Below are 19365 nucleotides of genomic sequence, written 5' to 3' on the forward strand. Positions count from 1 at the left end.
CAGTAAAATGGCGAACAAAGCTGTTGGTCGTCTGAAAATTAGAGGGGTTGACGTCACCAGGGCCACGTCACACACATGCACATCTGATGGCAATTCACAGCATTGATAGTGCAGAGGGGGGGGGAAAAACTTCCTGTATTTAAGTTTCCCATCCAGTGCTGGGCAAACAGATGAATTAGACTGAGCTCTGGGAGAGAGCTGGAGTGAAGGAAATCCAGTTAGTGAGAGAAGGGTGGGTTTTAGTTTTTGACAACGCTGTATCTCGCTACAGCTGAGGCACTGAAGCAATACGTAGGAAGATTAGTTATAGATCCTGTAAATTAAAAGCCACGTAACAATGGAAGTGGTCCTGACAAGACTGAGGGATTTCTCCTGCAAGGCTGCCACCTTTGACGACTGCAAATCAGCAGAGATGGCCGTTAGCAGGGAAGTACCAAAGGACAGCTGTGCAGCCAAGGAAAGCCGGAGAGAAACATGTGCGCCTGGAGAACACAGCCCCATTCAGCTGGACATTGAGAGCGCACTGGCCTGGCTGCGCAGAGAGCTGGTAAGGGTATGCCTGAGATTACAATATGATTTCACGCCATTTACGTGAGGTGAATGGAACCAGTGTTTTAAGTGCATTTGTTCAGCATGGATTTGGATACCATGTCCTGCTTAATTAAGATAATACTTGCAGAGTTGAGTTGTTTAAATGATTTATTTATTTATTTATTTATTTTGGTATAATAATATGTCTATAATATGTCTATTATATTGCATGCTCATTTTCAGAAATTTTTTCACGTTTACACAGTAAAATGTTCAGTGTTAAATTAACTCTAACAGTGTTCTTGTGTTCCCTACTGGACACATATAAGCTCTGGTAGAGTTGAATTAACACTGGACTTTTCACTGTGTACAAGACCTTTATCAAATGACTTTGTCCCAAAGGACAATTGATGCATTTATTTTCTTTTATTACTCTTGTTAGTGCACTTGTTTTGGACAGCCTTTTTCATTTTTACACATTTCAGAGAAAAGAACTTGAAAATAGAAAATATGTAATTTATTTTTCTTACATTCAAATTAAGGGATTTCATTCTAAAAAGCAATTTATTCCAGTGAATCTGCAACATTATAATAGTATATTATAATAACTTTATTGCATAGTAAAACAAAACTTGTCGTTTTTGGTCACTTGAAGAATTTCATGGAGCTGAAAGCCATTGTACTTCAATGACTGAAATGTGTGGGAGAGTGTTTTTTCCTTCTGTGAAACTGAGACAATGTACTTTGTCAATGATTAATATGTCCAGTGGTATTTAGAGCCTTAACCCAACTGCCTTGTCATGGCAACCAAGTGCCCCAGAACACAAAACACAACAAATCTCAATGTCAGAGGGGTGACGAGACAATGAAGCACAGTGGTGTCGGGAAAGGGGTAGTTACTTTTTTTTTTAATGATTACTGTTGTCAATAACATTCTGTTCCCTGTATATTGCAATGAGAGATGAAAAGCCTTCTACTCTGTGTATGCCAGTTTTTCTGTGGTGAAGATTCCTTCAACTGCACTTCAACCGTCACAAGCATTATATGCAAACAACAATGGATTGTAGTTATCTCATAAACTCTATTGTTGCTGTTAATGCGAACAAGTAAAGACATAGTGTAATGGTGGTACAGTATAATGACAGTATTATAATTACAGTATACTGATTCAGGCAGCTGTTAGTTCTGGAGAAGCCAAGATGCTCTTCATCAAGCATACATTGAAAAGGCATTATTTCTATAGCATGTCCATAATAAGTGACAGGATCTGGGGCTGGCCTATTCCTGTAACCCTTGAGTCACATCAGTATGGATATATTATGGATATATTCTTGGAAAATTGGAGCAAATGACTACCTTGAAAAAGTGAGAAAAAACTGACTATGTCTTACAGGCATTTAGTTTTTGAAATTTTTATTTCAGCTGGATCATTAGTTTGCAGTCATGAGTGTCGCAGCCCCAGTACTGATTACACCACAAACCCCACCTCTCCTTAAAGGAATATTTCACTTCGGTATAACACAAGTCATTTTTGGAGCTTACTCCATTGTATTTGCATAGCGTGAATACTAGCAACCTCAGATGTCCCTGTTGACCTTTAACTGCAAAACATTCTTCTCGGTTTTCCAGCTCCCACTCACTCCCTTTTATTTGTGACTTTTTTGTGAAATGCTGCCAAAATTCAGCATTTCAAAACACAAACTAATTATGGAGTATAACAGGTTGATAAAAGAGAGTACTAACTCATAAGGTTTGAGGTTTTGTGAGATGATAAGTTGTTTTCAGGTTTAGGTTAGCTATAAACAGAGAAACTATTTTCAGATTGGCTACCGTGTAGAAATACAGCAAGCCATAGTTAGGTTTTTTTAAATGCATGCGCCCATGTGAATATTTTATTGTGCTCAAGGATATTTTGCTTTGTTAAAATAACACAGCCTTTTTCGGCTCTTCTTTTTCTTTTGTAGGGTAATAAAGCGTTGAAATACACCAGATATTTAAAAAACCTTGGACCTTGTGACGTTAGTACTCTTTTTTTATCAACCTATTATCCTCTGTAGTTAGTTTGTGTTTTAAAATGATTAATTTCAGCGAGGTCACGAAAATGAATGGGAGTGAACGGTTGTAAACCCTAGAATCGAGAGGAACGGTGCTGCTATTAACAGAAAACAGGAACATCTGATGTTGCTAGTATTCACACTATGCAAATACAATGGGATAAACTCCACAAAATTACTTGTGTTATACCAAAGTGAAATATCCCTTTAACAAAGGTTTATGTCATACATGTAGTGAGAACTCCTTGGTCACTCATATCCCATCTTTTGTATTGAGACTAAACTGAAAGATGTAAATATTGTTCCCTATAAATTACCTAATTACCTGTCTTCAGTATACATTATCCCCAGGCACCAACGTTAGCAATGCTGGCCAAAAGTAATAGTTCATTTCTCCCTGAGAATTAAAGCAGTTTGCCGCAGAGTAATCCTGGTTTGATTTGGTATAGTTCAAGGGTATCAAACTGCATCCAAATGAGGCTGCAGTGTCTGCGGGCTTTTGCGTTTTCCTTTCAATCAGCTGCCAATTAAGGACTTGAGAACAAGGTGTGTGGATTCCTTAGCCAATCAATGACTTAAATGAAACACTTGTGTCGATCAATGGCTTAAATGAAACCCAAAAACCACAGACACTGTGGTCCTCCAGGACTGCAGTTTTACATCTGTGCCCTAGTTGTTCTTGCATTGGTTGCAGCCTTAGCTCCCTTCCTTAAGGGTGCCATTGCTCTGGCATTGCCATCTCAGCAAGCTAGGCATTCTATCAACACAAAATAGAAATGACCCTCACCAATTAGAACCATTGCTTTGAATTACCTGTCATGGTTAGCTGTTCAGTGACTCCCATGGAAGAGGAAGAAACAACTCCAAAATGAACAAGCATTTCTTTCCTGTTGTCCCCTTTGGAAATTAGTCATGGATCGATCTGCTGCAACAACTGTGCTATAGACACCACACACAGGTACATGAGCAGGCATGCACATCCACAATTGCTTGGAGGAGGTCTCACCCCCAAGGAAGCTGGAGCACAGTTCAAGTTTTCCTCTGAGGAAAGTTCATGTTTTTCTTTTGTCAAATGTCCTTTTTTTGCAAACCTTTGAGCAAAAAAAAGTGAGTAGCTTTGAAAGAAATTCATGTTTCTTCCCCTAAAAAGTAATTAGCGGCAAGCAAGATGCGGATCCTTAAAGGCATCGGTTCCCCAAACCTTTGTTCTGGAATTCCTGTCTGGGACAAACTTTGGTTTTGAGTTCACAGGAATTTCGAACATTTTATTCCCACAATACAGGCAATTAGACCGCCTCTGACTCCCATAAAAAGAAAAGAAAGGGGAAACATTTGCATTTGAATGAAATAGTGCTCAACAGAAATGGTTTAAACACTGGTTTTGTCTGAGAAAGGACATGAACTTAAAAAAAAAAAAAACTAATTTTACAATACTTTACATGTCTTGAGTGGGATTGGGTCCATACCATGTCTATGTCATGTTTGTTACATTTTTAGGAACATTGGAGAGTACTCTTAAAATGATTAGGGAAACTTGTTGGAGGGCTTGTTTCATTCAAATATATGCTCACTTAATTGTGAGGTAGCATTTATTAGCAATATTTGAAAATTCATAGTTTGTGTTGAATCTATCTCTATACAGTTAATCACAGAGGGCAAATAAAAAATGAGTAATTCTAGGCTGAGTGGTTTTCTGAAATGGACAGTGTTTCTAGAGAGAGGCTGAGTTTTACACCAATGCCCTAGATCTCCTTGTCATGGATCACAGACTGGTGAAAAAATCCTTTTGAGACTAAATCTGGCTGGGGTTCATCTTCGAAAAATGGCATGCCTGCACCCCCAGGACTAAGCTCTCCCTCAGTAGAGGATCAGGCTTTCTGTTCAGCTGCCCCCACACTCTCCTGGACCATCTGAGCAATTTCAAGTTTGGACTTAAAATGCATCTTTTTGGGAATGCATTTGATTAAAACTGTTGTTTTTCTGTCTTTCATTTCTCCAGTTTATTTTCTACTTTTTTAAAAACTTTTTATCTTTTTATATTTCTATCAACTTTTAAAAAATCATTTTAAATTAATTTATGTAGTGCTATGTAAAGATTATCCACACAATGAAGTGCATAATAAATTTGAACCGACAGTGTCTCTGTTCTGGAGGACCGATCAGAGTCATTATGCCAGCAGCCATACCTCCATGCACTCTGCTCCTGCCAAATGGCTGAAGCTAAGCAAGTGTGGGCTTGGTTAGTACTTGGGTGGGAGACCACCAGGGAATACTGAGTTGCTGCTGGAAGTGGTGTTGGTGGGCCAGCAGGGGGCAATCTTCAAATAAGATACAAATAAAACCCCAATGCCCCAGTGCAGTGACGGGGACACTGTGCTGTAGGAGATGCTGTCTTTCGGATGAGATGTTAAGCCGAGGTCCTGACTCTCTGTGGTCATTAAAGATCCCATGACACTTATCGCTAAGAGTAGGGGGTTCCCCGGTGTCCTGGCCAAATCCCAGATCTGGCTCTCGCAAACTTGCCACTAAAAATCATCCCCAGATTTAATTGGCTAAAATAATAAATGTTCTCTCCCTCTCCACCTTCGCTAATGTGTGGTGAGCGTTCTGGCGCAAATTGGCTGCCGTGCATCACCCAGGTGGGTGCTACACATTGGTGGTGGGTGAGGTGAGTTCCCCTTCACTGTAAAGCACTTTGAGCATTTGGAAAAGTGCTATATAAATGTAATTAATAATAATTAAGGGCCCTATTTTTGGAGTACTTTCAGACTCAAGTAGTAACTCCTCAGTCCTTAATTAAAGTGTGTCCTCATTTTGGTAATTTTGTGATTAGAGACTAAAGTGAAAGCACAGTTGCTTAAGAGGAATACATTACCTGTAGGTAGGCAGAGTCTTAGTTTCATTATGGCCAATCAGGTCAGCTGCTGTCCTCAATTTAATAACACTGCATCCAAACCATAAGTGACCGGGCATTTTAAAACTGTTAGATATTCTTGTCCTGGAGGTGCAGAGTTATTACATGCACAAGCACAAGGCAGCTCAGCCAAACCTCCTGAGGCAAGTATGTCTGCCAACTAGAGGAGGAAGACATGGGGATCGTTAGGTGTTTAGTTTATGTATTTGCATATTTACTGGATATAGGCTTATTGTATAAAGTGAAAGAAATATATAAAGTTAAATCATGAGAATAAGTTTTAAAAGTTTTTTTTTTCATTATGCCTTGGCCAATTTTTTTTATTATTTCATTATGATTTGTGGGTAGTAAAACTTCTTTTCAACTACTACTTTTTCATTTTACCACATCATTTAAGACACAATAGTCTGAGACACAATGCAGCCTCTGCTTCGATTACATTTAATTGATTCACTTGTAAAGCTGCACAACCAGCTGTTTTGTTGCAGTCAACCAAACCTGTGTAAGAAGCTTGGAGTAATAAGCAATTATGCCGTATCAAGCTGTCATACGAAAAGGCAAACATTAAACTAAAACAAATTATTTACAATTTGTTCAAATGAAGTGTTTGATCTAATGAATTGAGTTGTGAACGTCATTCAAAAAAGCCATAGCCACGTACATTTGAGGCCAAAAGTTTACATACACCTAGGCTAAAGACATTGAAACTCAAGTTTTACAACTCCACACATTTCATGTTACCATATATTTCCTGTGTTAAGTCAATTAGGGTATGTACTTTATTTCCATAAGAGGTCATTTCAAAATAATACCTAAGAAACAGATTTATTTCAGCTTTTATGTACTGTATCAGATTTTCATTGGGTCAAAAGTTTACATAAACTTGTTAGTATTTGGAAGCATTGCCTTTCAATTGCTTAACAAAGAATCAAAGGCTTCCACAAGCTTCTCACAATACTTTGCCAGAATTTTTGCCCATTCCTCCTGACAAAACTGGTGTAACTCAGTCAGGTTTGTGGGCCTCCTTGCTCAGACATGCTTTTTCAGTTCAGTCCACACATTTTCTATGGAGTTCAGGTCAGGGCTTTGTGATGGCCACTCCAGTACTTTCACTTTGTTGTCTTTTAGCCATTTTGTTACAAATTTGGAGGTATGCTTAGGGTCATTGGGTCTCATTCACCAGTATCTTCCTATGTTTTTTCTTAAATTTGTTCTTGAGAAAATTCCTAAGAAAAGTTTACGTCAGATTCACAACGTGTTCTTAAACTGCAGAATTGTTCGCACATGTGTTCTTAAAATGATGAATCCCATTGTCCTCGTAAGTGTAAAGCGCGTGCCAGTTGTTCCTAATTAGCATAGGTAAACGCCCCGCCAATCCCCATAAAAGGGCATGAGACTGCAGGGCCGTGTGCACACACAGAAATCGAAAAGAAAAATTGAGAGCGAAGTCAATAATGCCCAAATGAAAATCTGAAGACGGTGGAGCATCGGACTCCAAACGTAAGAAAAACTTCAGTAGTTCTGAAGTGGAGGTTTTGCTGTGGGAATGAACAGCAAACGACCTGTCATATTTAGTAGCTTCAGTAGTGGATATAAAAACACAAAAAAGATGCATGGGATGATAAAAAAAAAATAAAAAAAATAAAAAAATAAAAAATACTGGTGGGAGTGGGCGCAAGGAATTGCGTGTTATGCATTCAAACAACAAAGCGCTTCTCGTCACATTAATACCACTAATTAAATCAACCGGCAGTGAACTGCATCGGAGTAAACCCGTCGCGGGCACAAAACACTGCACAAAAATTTATTGCCAGTCATTTTGGTGTCACCCCCCTAGTGACGTTCTCTTCTTCAACATGTCCATGTGTTTAAAAAGTGTTACATAAGTGCTTAGTTTGTATTCCAAATTTAAACATTTGCTTTTTCAGTATAGACCAAACATTGCATAATTGAAACCCCCAAAAGTAAAAGGTCACTGCAATGGTTTGATTTTTAGGCAACCACCCTCTGAGGCAGAACCTGCCACCTTAATGCTTTGTAAAATAATGAAAATAATTATTAAAAAAATATTATAAATGATGTGATTGAAATCCTATAATATTATACAACTGTAGAATTGAAGAAAACGCAATAACCAATTATTTTGCATAAACATGTCAGCACTCAAATGTGTGTAAGTGTGCTCTTGAATGTGCGTAGATTCTGTTCTTACCTAAGAACAAATCCCAAATAAGAAAACATTGGTGAATGTCAGAATCTTCGTGAAAGCTGCGTAAGTGGGTTCTTCTTAAGAATGGTTGGTGAATGAGGCCCATTGTCCTGCTGGAAGACCTAGTTGCAACCAAGATTAACTTTCTAACTGATGTCTTAAGATGTTGCTTCAGTATTTCTAGATAATCTTCCTTCCTCATGAAGCGCACCAGTCTCTTTTCCAGCAAAACACCACCACAACATGATGCTGCCACCCCCATGCTTCACAGTTGGGATGGTGTTCTTCAGATTAAAACCTCACCCTTTTCCCTCCATACATAGCGCTGATCATTATGGCCAAACAGAAACTATTTTTGTTTCTCTTCCAAAAGGCTAGATCTTCATCCTGGTGATCACCTGCAAACTTCATTCTGGCTTGTTTATGCCGGTCTTGGAGTAGGGGATTTTTCCTTGCGCGACAGCCTTTCAGGCCATGGTGATGTAGGATGTTCTTAATGGTGGACGTAGATACTTTGGTACCTGAAACCTCCAACTCCTTCACCAGCTCCTTGTTGTTGTCTTGGGGTTCACTTGAACCTTTTTTTTTGAGGTCTTAGCTGAGTTGTTTGTTATCAAGGGCAAAAAGGCAGTGGCTCTAAAGCAGGGGTGCACAACAAGGGCTAATCCGTTTCATGATATCATGCCAACTTCCAGTCTTAATTACTTAATTAGCTCAATCATATCTTGATCTGACATTTGTAGCACCAGCTACAGCCACAGACTGGAAATGTATCCTTAAGATTTTACTGTGCTGAAGTACAGGAGTTAAATAGCGTAGTTTATCGAACTGTCAGAAAACTAAAGCTGATGCAGTTGGTTGGAACAAAAACCAGCACGAACACCGGCCCTCCAGGATCGGGGTTTTGCACCCCTGCTCTAAAGGTAGGCCCTTAAATACAGCCACAGGTGCCAATTAACTTCCAATTAACTCCTAATTATGATAATTGGCCAGAAGCTTCATTTAATCATTTTTTGGAATAAAATCCAAAATAAACAGTCAACTTGGTGTATGTAAACATTTGAATTCTGATATAGTGAATTAAAGCTAAAATAAATCTGTCTCTAATCAATAGATTTAAAATTACCTCTGATGTGAACGAAGTAGATTCCCTCATAGACTTGCCAAAAGAAATGTATGGTAACATGAAATGTGCAGAGTTGTTAAAAACTGAGTTTGAATATCTGTAGCCTAGGTGTATGTAAACTTTTGGCCTCAACTGTATATTGAAAAGATTAAAAATATGTGTCACTCTGAATTATTACAAAACAGCGCAATTTATTTAGTAGCACCATTACCCAGTGACACAGTAAATTCATACAAATGTATGCCCCCCCCAAAATATTAATTAATGATTCCCCAGATGTCTTCACACACATAAAACAGAAGAGGAAACATTTTTGATCCTTTCAGTATTTAGAGTGAAGAGGATGGGTTTACCTGAGGAAAACCTAGTCTATTAGTCAATGGTACATTGCCTCTATTGTGTTTTACATGTTTACACATATCTGGGTATCTGGGTTGTCAGGGTGCAGTGGAGGGTTAGGACCCAAATGCGGAGGGGAAAAACTCAAACTCCAAAATGGGATGAACAAAAGACTTTACTTAATAAAAAGGGAACACAAGGGAACAAAAGGCCTCGCAGGGCAACTCTTCAAAACAAAGGAAACTTCAGTACAAAAACATGCGGAAAACAGAACATGGCAGGAACACATGGGGCAGGAACCAGATCAGAGAACGCAACCAAACACTACCGACAAACCAACAAGGATCCAGCACCTGAGTCCAGGAGACAGGAACTTAAATAGCCAGACACTGACGAGACACAGGAGGGCACCATGAACAATCAGGCCACGGAAGGGAAGGGGAAACGAGACAGCCAGAAAACAATGATTAGACAATTGAAAACAATCATACAATTAAACAGGGGAGAGCAGGACACAAAACAGAAGTGCCGCCATCTGGCGGCCCAACAAGGGAAACACAGACAGGAAAACACAGAACCATGACAGGTAGTTACATCAATTTCCAGTGATGTAATGTATAAATGTTGAATGTTGATGCCCCCATGATTTCACCAACAATCCTTGTTGGTTTATGCAGACTACAAAGCTACTAAACTTGGCAGAGATTAAAAATACATGTTCAGGACAAAATTATAAATTCCACTAGTAACCAGACTTGCTTGCAGTATTATTGTCACCAAAATTGGGCCTTAAGTCAGCAGTGTTTGTGTCACTATTTGTCTGCGTGAGTCTGTAAACAGAGACCTTTGGTAGCGGAAATGTTTGATTATTTATCTTCAGTGTGAAAAGATAATCAACTGGCAATGATATAATGTGTGTGCCAATCCTGATATGAATATATTTGTTTTTTTCTGTACATGCTCATGCATCTATTCATATACAGTACTGTGCAAAAGTCTTAGGCACCCTAGATTTTTAAATATAATATATAGTATATATTTGGTCTTAGATGTTTATTTTTTGTTTTCTGCATTAGTGTGTCAGTAGAAAAGAGCAAATTTGAGATTTCCAAACATGAATTTTCCAAAAAATGAAATTTTACAGATACATTTTTGTATTTTGTTAAATAAAGTAATATTTTAAGTAATAGACTACTTTTCAGATAAAAACTTGATCAAGGGTCTCTGGGATTACCTGGAGAGCCAGAAGCAAGCGAAACAGCCAAAATCTGCAGAAGAACTGTGGCAAGTTCTCCAAAATGCTTGGAACAACCTACCAGCCGATTTTCTTATAAAACTGCCGGACTTCTCTTTATATTATTTTTTCGATATTTATAACCTTTCGTTTCATTATTTTTGAAAGCATCTTAGCTGTACAGCATTTGTTTTACAGGTGCCTAAGACTTCTGCATAGTACTGTATGTCAGGCTGTTTATATCTATTTCTCTCAGTCAGTTTGTGTTTCTGTGCATCTGTCAGTGTCTTTCCATATTTGTCTACATCAGCCTGGGCTGCGTTTCCGAGTTTCGATGTACCTTAACGTTTTACGAAGGCTCCTAAGGTATACCTTTCAAAGGGAAACTGCTTTTTTATGAGTATTTCCCAAACTATACCTTAACAGTTGCCTTAAGGGACACCTCAAAGGTACATCGTAAGTTGGAGCTGGCCTTCACTGTGTTGCTGAAAAGTTTATCAATCGATGCCAAGCGAATCGATTGTCTCACTTGTAAAGGCTTGTGAATGACGTTTTAATATAACAAGTGTTGTCATAATCATTTTACATCAATCTAATATTGCAGAAGAGGAAGCTATGCCTAATAGAGATCATCTGCTAATCTCTTTAAGAGTCAGTTAAGACGAGACCTTGTGATAGTTTTAATAAATACGTACATATAGACTACAAAGGATAAAATAAAAAGCATCAATCGGGACATATAAGCCATAGTCTGGGATTTCGTGGAAGCCCAGGGAAAAGGATATAAGCTACATATGGGTGAATTATTTTGTTCTTATTGAAACAAAGGTCTAATGTTAATTTGTTTTTGTCACACAATATATAGGCAACTGTAGCAGCATATTCACTGATTCCCGCGAACTTTTCTCTGCAATGCAAAAATGATCGTAGATGAAAGGCAAAAGTGCGTCTGTGGAAATTGATCATGATGAATTCTATACCGGGTGCCTTATGAATAGGTCTACCTGTTAAAGTGATTTGCTCATCCACCTTAATTTGCTGTTGGATTATCTTAAGTTTAAACAAGAATATCATTATTGGGTTGTTTACCAAAAATCGTAAAACAACATGGTAAGAAAAAAGTTCCGTAATGTTGATATTTACCCAGTGCTATTTTGTTTTATATAGGAGGTGTGAGCTAAAGGAAGGGGATGTAGATCATTTGGCTATGCTTGTTCATTATGAGCCACCATACCTGTATGTGTGTTTATGGCTAGGCCAATCAACGTGCTCGGAAAAGCCATATCCTCAGTTAGCGCCACTACGTATAAATTTAAAAACTTTTTTTTTCTTTTCACAAATTGGATTAGTATCATGGATAGGCCCTATACTTAATTACCATCATGATGGGGATAGACAGGTAAAACGACAACATTCTCATGACGTGCTATGCACAGAAACGTTGATTGGACAATTACTTTTCGTAAAGTTAATGCACATCAGCATTTTCGCATGCCGATGTGCTACTAGATGCGCACTGTAGTACAACTGTCGATTTGAAAAGCAAAATGTTGGCATAATAAGGCAAAACTGTGACAGGATTAGCGGAGCGCAGCGCTAAGGGACAGCTTACGAGTGCCTCAGACCACCCTTTTAAAGGTATACCTTTCATAAGCTAAGGAGACGCTGGGAAACAGCTCGAGACCTAAAGGAAGACATTAAGGTATACCTTACGGCGCATGTAGCGCTAAGGAGACTCTGGAAAACGCAGCCCTGACCCTTTGTCCATTGTCCAAGTTTATCTATGTCTGACTCTGTCTGCCAATAATTTTTTTTCTATTTCTCTGTGTTCCTGTTTGTCTGTGCTGCAGATGGAGATGCGGTCACAGGACCAGGTTCTGATCCGGAAACTGATGGATTTGCACACAGGGATCCAGGAGCTGAAACTTGAATGTGCAGAGGCTGAAGAGGAGCAGGAGGAAGAGGCAGAGCTGGAGGGTTGGGACTCGGGGAGTGAGGCTGGGGGCAGTAGTGTGTATTCTAGCTCAGGGGAGGTGGGGTTCACTGGCTCCCTTTTAGCCACCAGCATGCCCCCACCCTTCTTGCTCTACCACAGCAGGTCTCTGCCTAGACAGATCTTTAGCAGAAGGAGCTCTGTGCCCTAAACCCCAAACCCCTCCAGAGGTGCACCCCCAGCCACACCACAATCATGCACTATAGGTAGAGCATTGCAAAAAGTCTGTTAGACACAGTGATTGTAGATGAAGCACAGAGATAGTATGTTTCAGAGTATGTTTATACCAGTTCTGGATTACAACTGCCATGGGCCATTCTGCAGAATATTCTGTTCTTTCCTGCCTGTAAAAGAGCAAGTAAACACAGGGCAGGAAACTTCTGTTGCTACACTCTTTACAGGTTTCTGTTATAGGTCTGGCCAGCAGCACAAACTAGTTAAATATTTCAACCCATAGAGGGTGCAGCAACAGCAGTTTTCTGTCCTTGGTTGCCTTACTCTTTAAACACAGTACTGAAGAGGAGCTATAAGGAATTATTCATTTTAAAATGAATAGTTTCATGTTCAGTGGCAGATGTTTAATATGGGATAATGTGTTTTTGCCATACTTTGATTATTGACAAATAATTGGCTAGTTTAAAGGTTAAAATACAGAGAATGTACTAAAAATGAAACTATATAAGACAACAAAGACTTAAATTACACATTATGACCTTTATTAAGTTATTTTAATGCTTTATTTGAACAATACTGTAATATCTGTCACTTACTAGAAAATTCAACACCTGTGTTAGTTGTACTTTGTTAGAAATTCCATTACAAATTCCCGAGTGCACAGTAGATACATGCCAGTGATCTAACACATTTTTATTGCCCATTAGAAGTACCCATTCAGTGGAGTTAAACACCAGTTAAACTCTAGCAGTTAAATGGAGATGAAGGTTGCTTTGTGCATTCATTGTGTGAAGTTGGTTAGTTAAAAGGTTGTTGAATCACCAGTTATACCTTCTAAATTTATTAGAATGTAAGTGAGGTTTAGATGCATCCTGCACCTGTGCAGAATGTGAATGGCAAAAAAATGTTTGTTTGATGTAATAATGCTGGAGGATATTGTGAACTATACCTGTTCATTGCACAAAGGTGCTAAAGGTCTCATTTTCAGTACTGAATCTTGAAAATGATGTGTAGCTTGATATTATCTTCGATTGCAGGGCTGCTTTGTACATACAGTATGTATTCTGTAATATTGACAAAAAAATATATTTTTGGCTACTAATGAACAAAGCCTAGACATTTCTGAATGGCAGATGTGTTACGCATATTTTACAGATATTTTATGGCATACTCTCAATATCCCTCTTCCTTTGGATCATGTGCATTGCAGCTTATACGTTGAAAGGCATGCTTTGAGTAAATGGAAAACAGAGTATTGCTAGAGTATATTACTGTTTAACACAAGTAAGCCAGTCTTACGATAAATTATCAGGTTATTCTTTTAAAAGTAAAATCACACAGACCAGATCTCATAATGAATGATATTTGCAGAAAATATGATAATAACATTGAATTGTAACTGTAAAATAAGTTTGGTTTCCCTTCCTCAGACTTAAGGGCTGTAATTTCCAAACAGAAGAAGTGATCAATGATAAAAAATATTGTTTTTCTTTTTTTGAGGAGAATTTTCAGAAATATCAAGATATGAGGTAGAAAATTTGTAAAACTTCTGCCCACACAGAAGGCACTGTACAAGTTGGAACATGGAACTGAGTAATTTAGCAGCTTCAAAAACAATTGTCAGCTACACAGGTTTTGGGGACACCATAACCATGGTTGTGGTCAGCTTTGGTTGATATTACCATTAATGTAGTCTTCCTTTCTTGACAGATTAACTTGTGTCCATACTTCTTTTAACCGAACAAGTACCCCTTGTGGTATGCTTTCATAATAAAGATGGAAAATTTAACTCTTTCCCACCAGCTTTGTCATTTATTCTCATTGTTTATGAACACATTGCATGACACTGTTAGTTACATGCTTTTACGTTTCATTACAGTGCATCACATGGTATTTAATATGTCACTGGCTCACCAAGCTCTGGGATGAGAAAAGGCTTACAGGGGAAAAAAAGGCCTTTGCCAATGGAGTGAATAAAACCATGCAAATCCAGCAAGATCCTGCTTGCAAATTGAGTACCAGTATAATGTTCAAGCTCTTTTTGTTGTATAAACTCAAAAGTTCCTCAAACACGGTTGCTAAACACACAAGGAAGTAAGCATTCCCCTATTTATTTGATGCACTCTAGACTCACCTGCACTTTACCCGTTTTGAGGTAAATCATTATTATTCAATTTTCTTATGTTTCTCATGTGTTCTTCCTGTAGTAACACAATCAATCTAGGCTCTCTAGGTTTCTTACCCCAGGTAAGCCTGTGTAAAATACAGTTATATTCAGATACATTTACAAACATGTTCTCTAAGCAGCCTTAAAGAACAAACTAGGAGTTAAAAATGTCTAGTGTCAAGCACACTGACTGACCTAATTTCTCAGGGACATGCCTAATTACCTACAGAGCAACTACACGCCTTGTAATTACCCACAGAGCAAGTACATATTGTTGGTGTTCCATTGAAAATGACATCCATGAGTTGTTTCAGAATTCCTTGCCTTGCCTTTACTGCTCCATATATTTTGTGCACGCAGTTTTGCACTGAATATAGTGTGTGAGCCAGCATTTATGGGAAGATTTAGTCAACTGAAGAAAGACCACTCTGGTTCCAAGTTCTCCTCTCAAGTAAGAGGATGAAACAGTCTAGATGAGATGATCAGACCTGTTCACTTCCATCTTGATCCCGAGTCACAGCAATGGTCTCAGTCCTCAACTTCTCTATCTCGCTGTTCAGACCCAGCAGAGTCTGAGCCAGCTGCCGGTCCTGAGATCGCATCTCCAGCTATGATTCAACCAGACAAAATGAGTCTACAAGTTACTCAGGAAGAAACATTGCATTCAGAGACAATATCACTTCCGTACTATCACATGCACATGTTGCAAACATTGCTTTAAAGTGTCTGTCCTTAATTTTTCAGTTTTGGTGGATTTGGCAACAACAAAAGTTTATTTTCACAGGCCAAATACTAGTGTTCCATTAAAAACAAAGCAATTACTAGGAGCACATCGAGTGATAATCCAGTGGTTGCATATTGGAGAAGACTGCCTAGAGACAACCAACAATGTCATCTGACACCGTAATATTAAGCAACATATCAAACTTAATTTTAAAGATGTTTTTTGGATTTTACGTGATTTCTCTTCTGCAGTGGACATACAATTTCCTGTGCATGCATCATTACATTTGAATATTGGGGGGACTGTCGAACTGACACTACCAGTGGAAAACAGAATATAGAGGAGCAATTACAAGACCAAAACAATATTGCTACAGAAATTCCATTGTGGACAAGGTATCAAATATGTAATTTTTTTTACATGAAAAAATTAAGGATTTACACTTTAAACACCCTGCATGGATACCTAATACCTGAAATGAACACTGTATTGTAATGATAGAAATGTAATACATGCACCAGGGCCAGGATTCCATCCCATTTCAATTCAGGAAATGCTCTGAGATGCATTTAAATCGATGCAAAATACTCACCGAATCTGACATTTCAATTTATGAAATGACCTTCATTTAATCATCTCCTAAAGTATTAGGAGATGGTTTTAGATAGAATGGAAAGTTATTTAGAATGTACTTTGTCAGTACAGCAGACACAAAGACCATTTTTGTTTTTTAAAGAAGAATAATGGGACTGACACACATTATCACAGACATTTTAGTATTTTATGTGATGTGCAGTGCCATTAAAAACTATTTGCCCCCTTCCCGATTTCCTCTATTATTGCATATATGTCACACTGAATGGTTTCAGATCCTTTGACAAAATGTAATATTAGACAAAGAAAAACTGGGTAAATGGAATAAGACATTTTTTAAACTTGTTATTTCATTAATTTAATGAAAAATACCAATATCACCCATTTGAAAAAGTAGTTGCCCCCTTAGTAATTAAATCCACCAATTAACCTAATTTAACTGATAATTAGATTAAGCTAATTGAACACAGCCAGGCTTAATTGCAGCCAGCCTTGTTGAATCTAAACTTCATTCATATTGAACTGTACCATCAGAGTGAAGTAGTCACCACAAAGTTGCTACAAGAACACTATGCCATGATCAAAGAAAATTCCAGATGAGAAAAATATATGTTGAAATGTATCAGTCTGGAAAGGGTTACAAAGCCATTTCTAAGGCTCTGGGACTCCACCAAACCACAGTGTGAACCTTAGAAATGGAGAACGGAGATCGAGAACACTTGGAACAGTGGTGAATCGAAAGTGGCTGACCTGCCAAAATTTCTTCAAGGGCACAGCGACAACTCATCCAGAAAGTCACAAAAGATCCCAGAAGAACATCCAAAGTACTGCAGGCTTCTTTAGCCTCAGCTAAGGTGAGTGGTCATGACTCCGCAATAAGAAAGAGACTGGGTAAAAATGTGATTCATGTGAGATTAGCAAAGTCCCCCTAACCATTCCAACCAAGAGAAACATCAGTGCTTGTCTCACATTTGCCAAAAAAGCACCTGGATGATCCCCAAGCATTTTAGGATAGTGTACTATGGACAAATGAGTCAAAAGTGGAACTTTTTGGAATACACAAGTGCCACATGTCTGACATAATGGAAATAAAGCATTTCACAGTAAGAACATCACACCAACAGTCAAATGTGGTGGTGGTAGTAATGTGATGGTGTGGGGATGCTTTGCTGACTCGGGATGTGGACAACTTGCCATTATTGAAGGAAGCATGAACTCTACTCTGTACCCGAAAATATTTAAGGCAAATGTCCAGTCATCTGTCCATGAGGTGAAGCTGAAGCGTAATTGGCTTATGCGGCAAGACAATGATCCAAAACACAAAAGCAAGCCTATGTCTGAATGGCTGAAAAGAAACAAAATTAAAGTTTTGGAGTGCCCTAGTATAAGTCTTGAACCCAATAGAGATGCTGTGGCAGGACCAGAAATTAGCAGTTCATACTTGAAAACCTAGCAATTTTTCTGAATTAAAGCAGTTCTGCTAAGAAGAGTAGCCAAAAATTCCTCCACAGTGATGAGAAAGAGTGATATAAAATTATAGGAAGCATTTGGTTGCAGTTATTGCTGCTAAAGGTGGTGCAACCAGTTATTAAAATTAAGGGGGCACATGGATCATATGGGTGTTTGATAACTTAACATAAAATAAATTTAATTATTTTAAACATGTGTTTTGTGTTTACTCAGGTCTAATATTACATTTTCTTAAGATCTGAAGCCATTCAGTGTTACAAATATGCAATAATAGAGGAAATAGGAAGGGGGCAAATACTTTTTCACAACAAGTATTCTTGACTGAAGTATTAGTACATGGAAATGCAATCCCATTGAAGCTCCAAAAATCATGCTATGCTTAAGAAAAACAGATGAGCTACCAAAATACATTATGTTAAAATAACATGCATGTTTGAAACTATTTTAAAAAAATCACATTTGAAATTAAAAAGACTCAATAAAAGCACAATGACCAAGAGAAGTACGAATGTGCTGCAGTTCTGAGAAGACTCACCAGCTCTGATCTCAGCCAACTTATGGCTCCTTCGATCTTTGCTCTGCGGAGTTCTTCATTGGCTTGTAGATTCCTCCCAATGTTGCTGAGCATGTGAGTGCCTGGTGCAGGGGAGGCTAGTGGTTCCCCAGTCACTCTGAATGCATGGATCAGCTTGTTCTTGATATTCTCCAGCATCATGGTGGACATGATGTCTTCACATTGAGACTCGGAGTTCATGATGTCGTTTCAGCGAAGCCAGCTGTGGTGGGGGTCCTAAAGACAAGTCCAGGCGGTCAGTATGGATGTGTGTGTGCTTGCGTGTGCATGTGTGTGTGTGTGTGAGAGAGAGAGAGAGAAAGAGAGAGAGAGAGAGAGTGTGTGTTTACTGTAGGCGTGTGAGTGTGCATACGTGTGACTGATTGCATGTGTGAGGATGAGTAGGCTACAGTATGTGTTCAAATGTACTTGTATGTATGCCTGTGTGTGTGTGTGTGTGTGTATGAAACAGAAAAGGCAAGGGCACAGTCCTTGCCACACTCACCTCCCCCCTCGTGGGACCCTTCAAGACCAGTATGCTTTCCCGCTTCTCTGTTCTCCTCTCTCCCCTTCTTTGAAAACTCCCTCCTTTTCTTACTAAGTCGTCTTACTCAAATGGTCCAGCTGATTGGAATAAGAATGTTTCACTTTGCCATCTCTTCCCTCACTCAATTCTCTCTCTATTTCTTGTGGTCTTGCTTGTGAGGCATTTTCCACCTTTCCTCAGTGGCAGATTTGCCTGTCTCCTTTTACAGCTTCTCTCATCCCTTCCTTGTTGGGGACAAGCTTGTTTTGTCACTGTTACTATGGAAAATGAGCCCCCGCACAACCCCACCCCCCCATCCGCTTGGTAACCCCAATAAGAATGGTGGGAGATCTAGGACAAAGAGCATTGTTGCCTCTAAAAAATGAAAAGAGGCAACTCTCTCTCTCTTTCTCTCTCTCTCTCAACAGAAGAGGAGCTTGTATAGAAAGTGAAGCTGCTCCCGAGTTGAAGTAATCATGGCCAGTGATGGGTGAGGAGGCTTTGTAAAACTGCAAATAGTTTCATGTTTTGAATGTTTGATTGCAGCACTCCCCCTTTGAAAGCCTCATTCATCAGTATGACTGACAACATGACATAGCTAAGCAACTAGGCTTTCCTTTGGCTAGTTGTGAAAGGAACAAAGCCTGTCCAGCACTGAAATATGATCAGTCTTTTTGTTTGTACAGTGAGTTTATTCCCCAGGGAAACAGCACTTCTATTGGTTTCTGGCAGTCGATACACAACTGAAAACTGAAAT

The 19365-nt window shown here is 38.8% G+C and overlaps 1 protein-coding gene across 1 annotated transcript; it reads right to left on the reverse strand.

Annotated features, from left to right (window-relative positions):
- Nucleotides 1-10225: 10225 nt before the first annotated feature.
- On the reverse strand, nucleotides 10226-18899 carry si:ch211-153f2.3 (protein FAM167A). The gene is made up of 3 exons (XM_064348428.1): nucleotides 18588-18899; nucleotides 18065-18319; nucleotides 10226-15349 (listed from the first exon to the last, which is right to left on the reverse strand). Exons 2-3 carry the CDS (start codon nucleotides 18281-18283, stop codon nucleotides 15224-15226), a joined length of 345 nt encoding a protein of 114 aa, XP_064204498.1. The 5' UTR covers nucleotides 18284-18319; nucleotides 18588-18899; the 3' UTR covers nucleotides 10226-15223.
- Between the last annotated feature and the right edge of the window lie 466 nt (nucleotides 18900-19365).

Source organism: Anguilla rostrata, chromosome 8 (genome assembly GCF_018555375.3).
Source record: "Anguilla rostrata isolate EN2019 chromosome 8, ASM1855537v3, whole genome shotgun sequence".
In the NCBI taxonomy this organism is placed as follows: domain Eukaryota; kingdom Metazoa; phylum Chordata; class Actinopteri; order Anguilliformes; family Anguillidae; genus Anguilla; species Anguilla rostrata.

Bases quoted from the DNA above. Each gene is read 5' to 3' on its own strand.
- si:ch211-153f2.3 (XM_064348428.1), bottom strand. From the start codon at position 18,283: ATGAACTCCGAGTCTCAATGTGAAGACATCATGTCCACCATGATGCTG. The intron at 15,350-18,064 runs GTGAGTCTTCTC...GTTGAATCATAG, and splicing joins GTTGGCTGAGATCAGAGCTG to CTGGAGATGCGATCTCAGGA.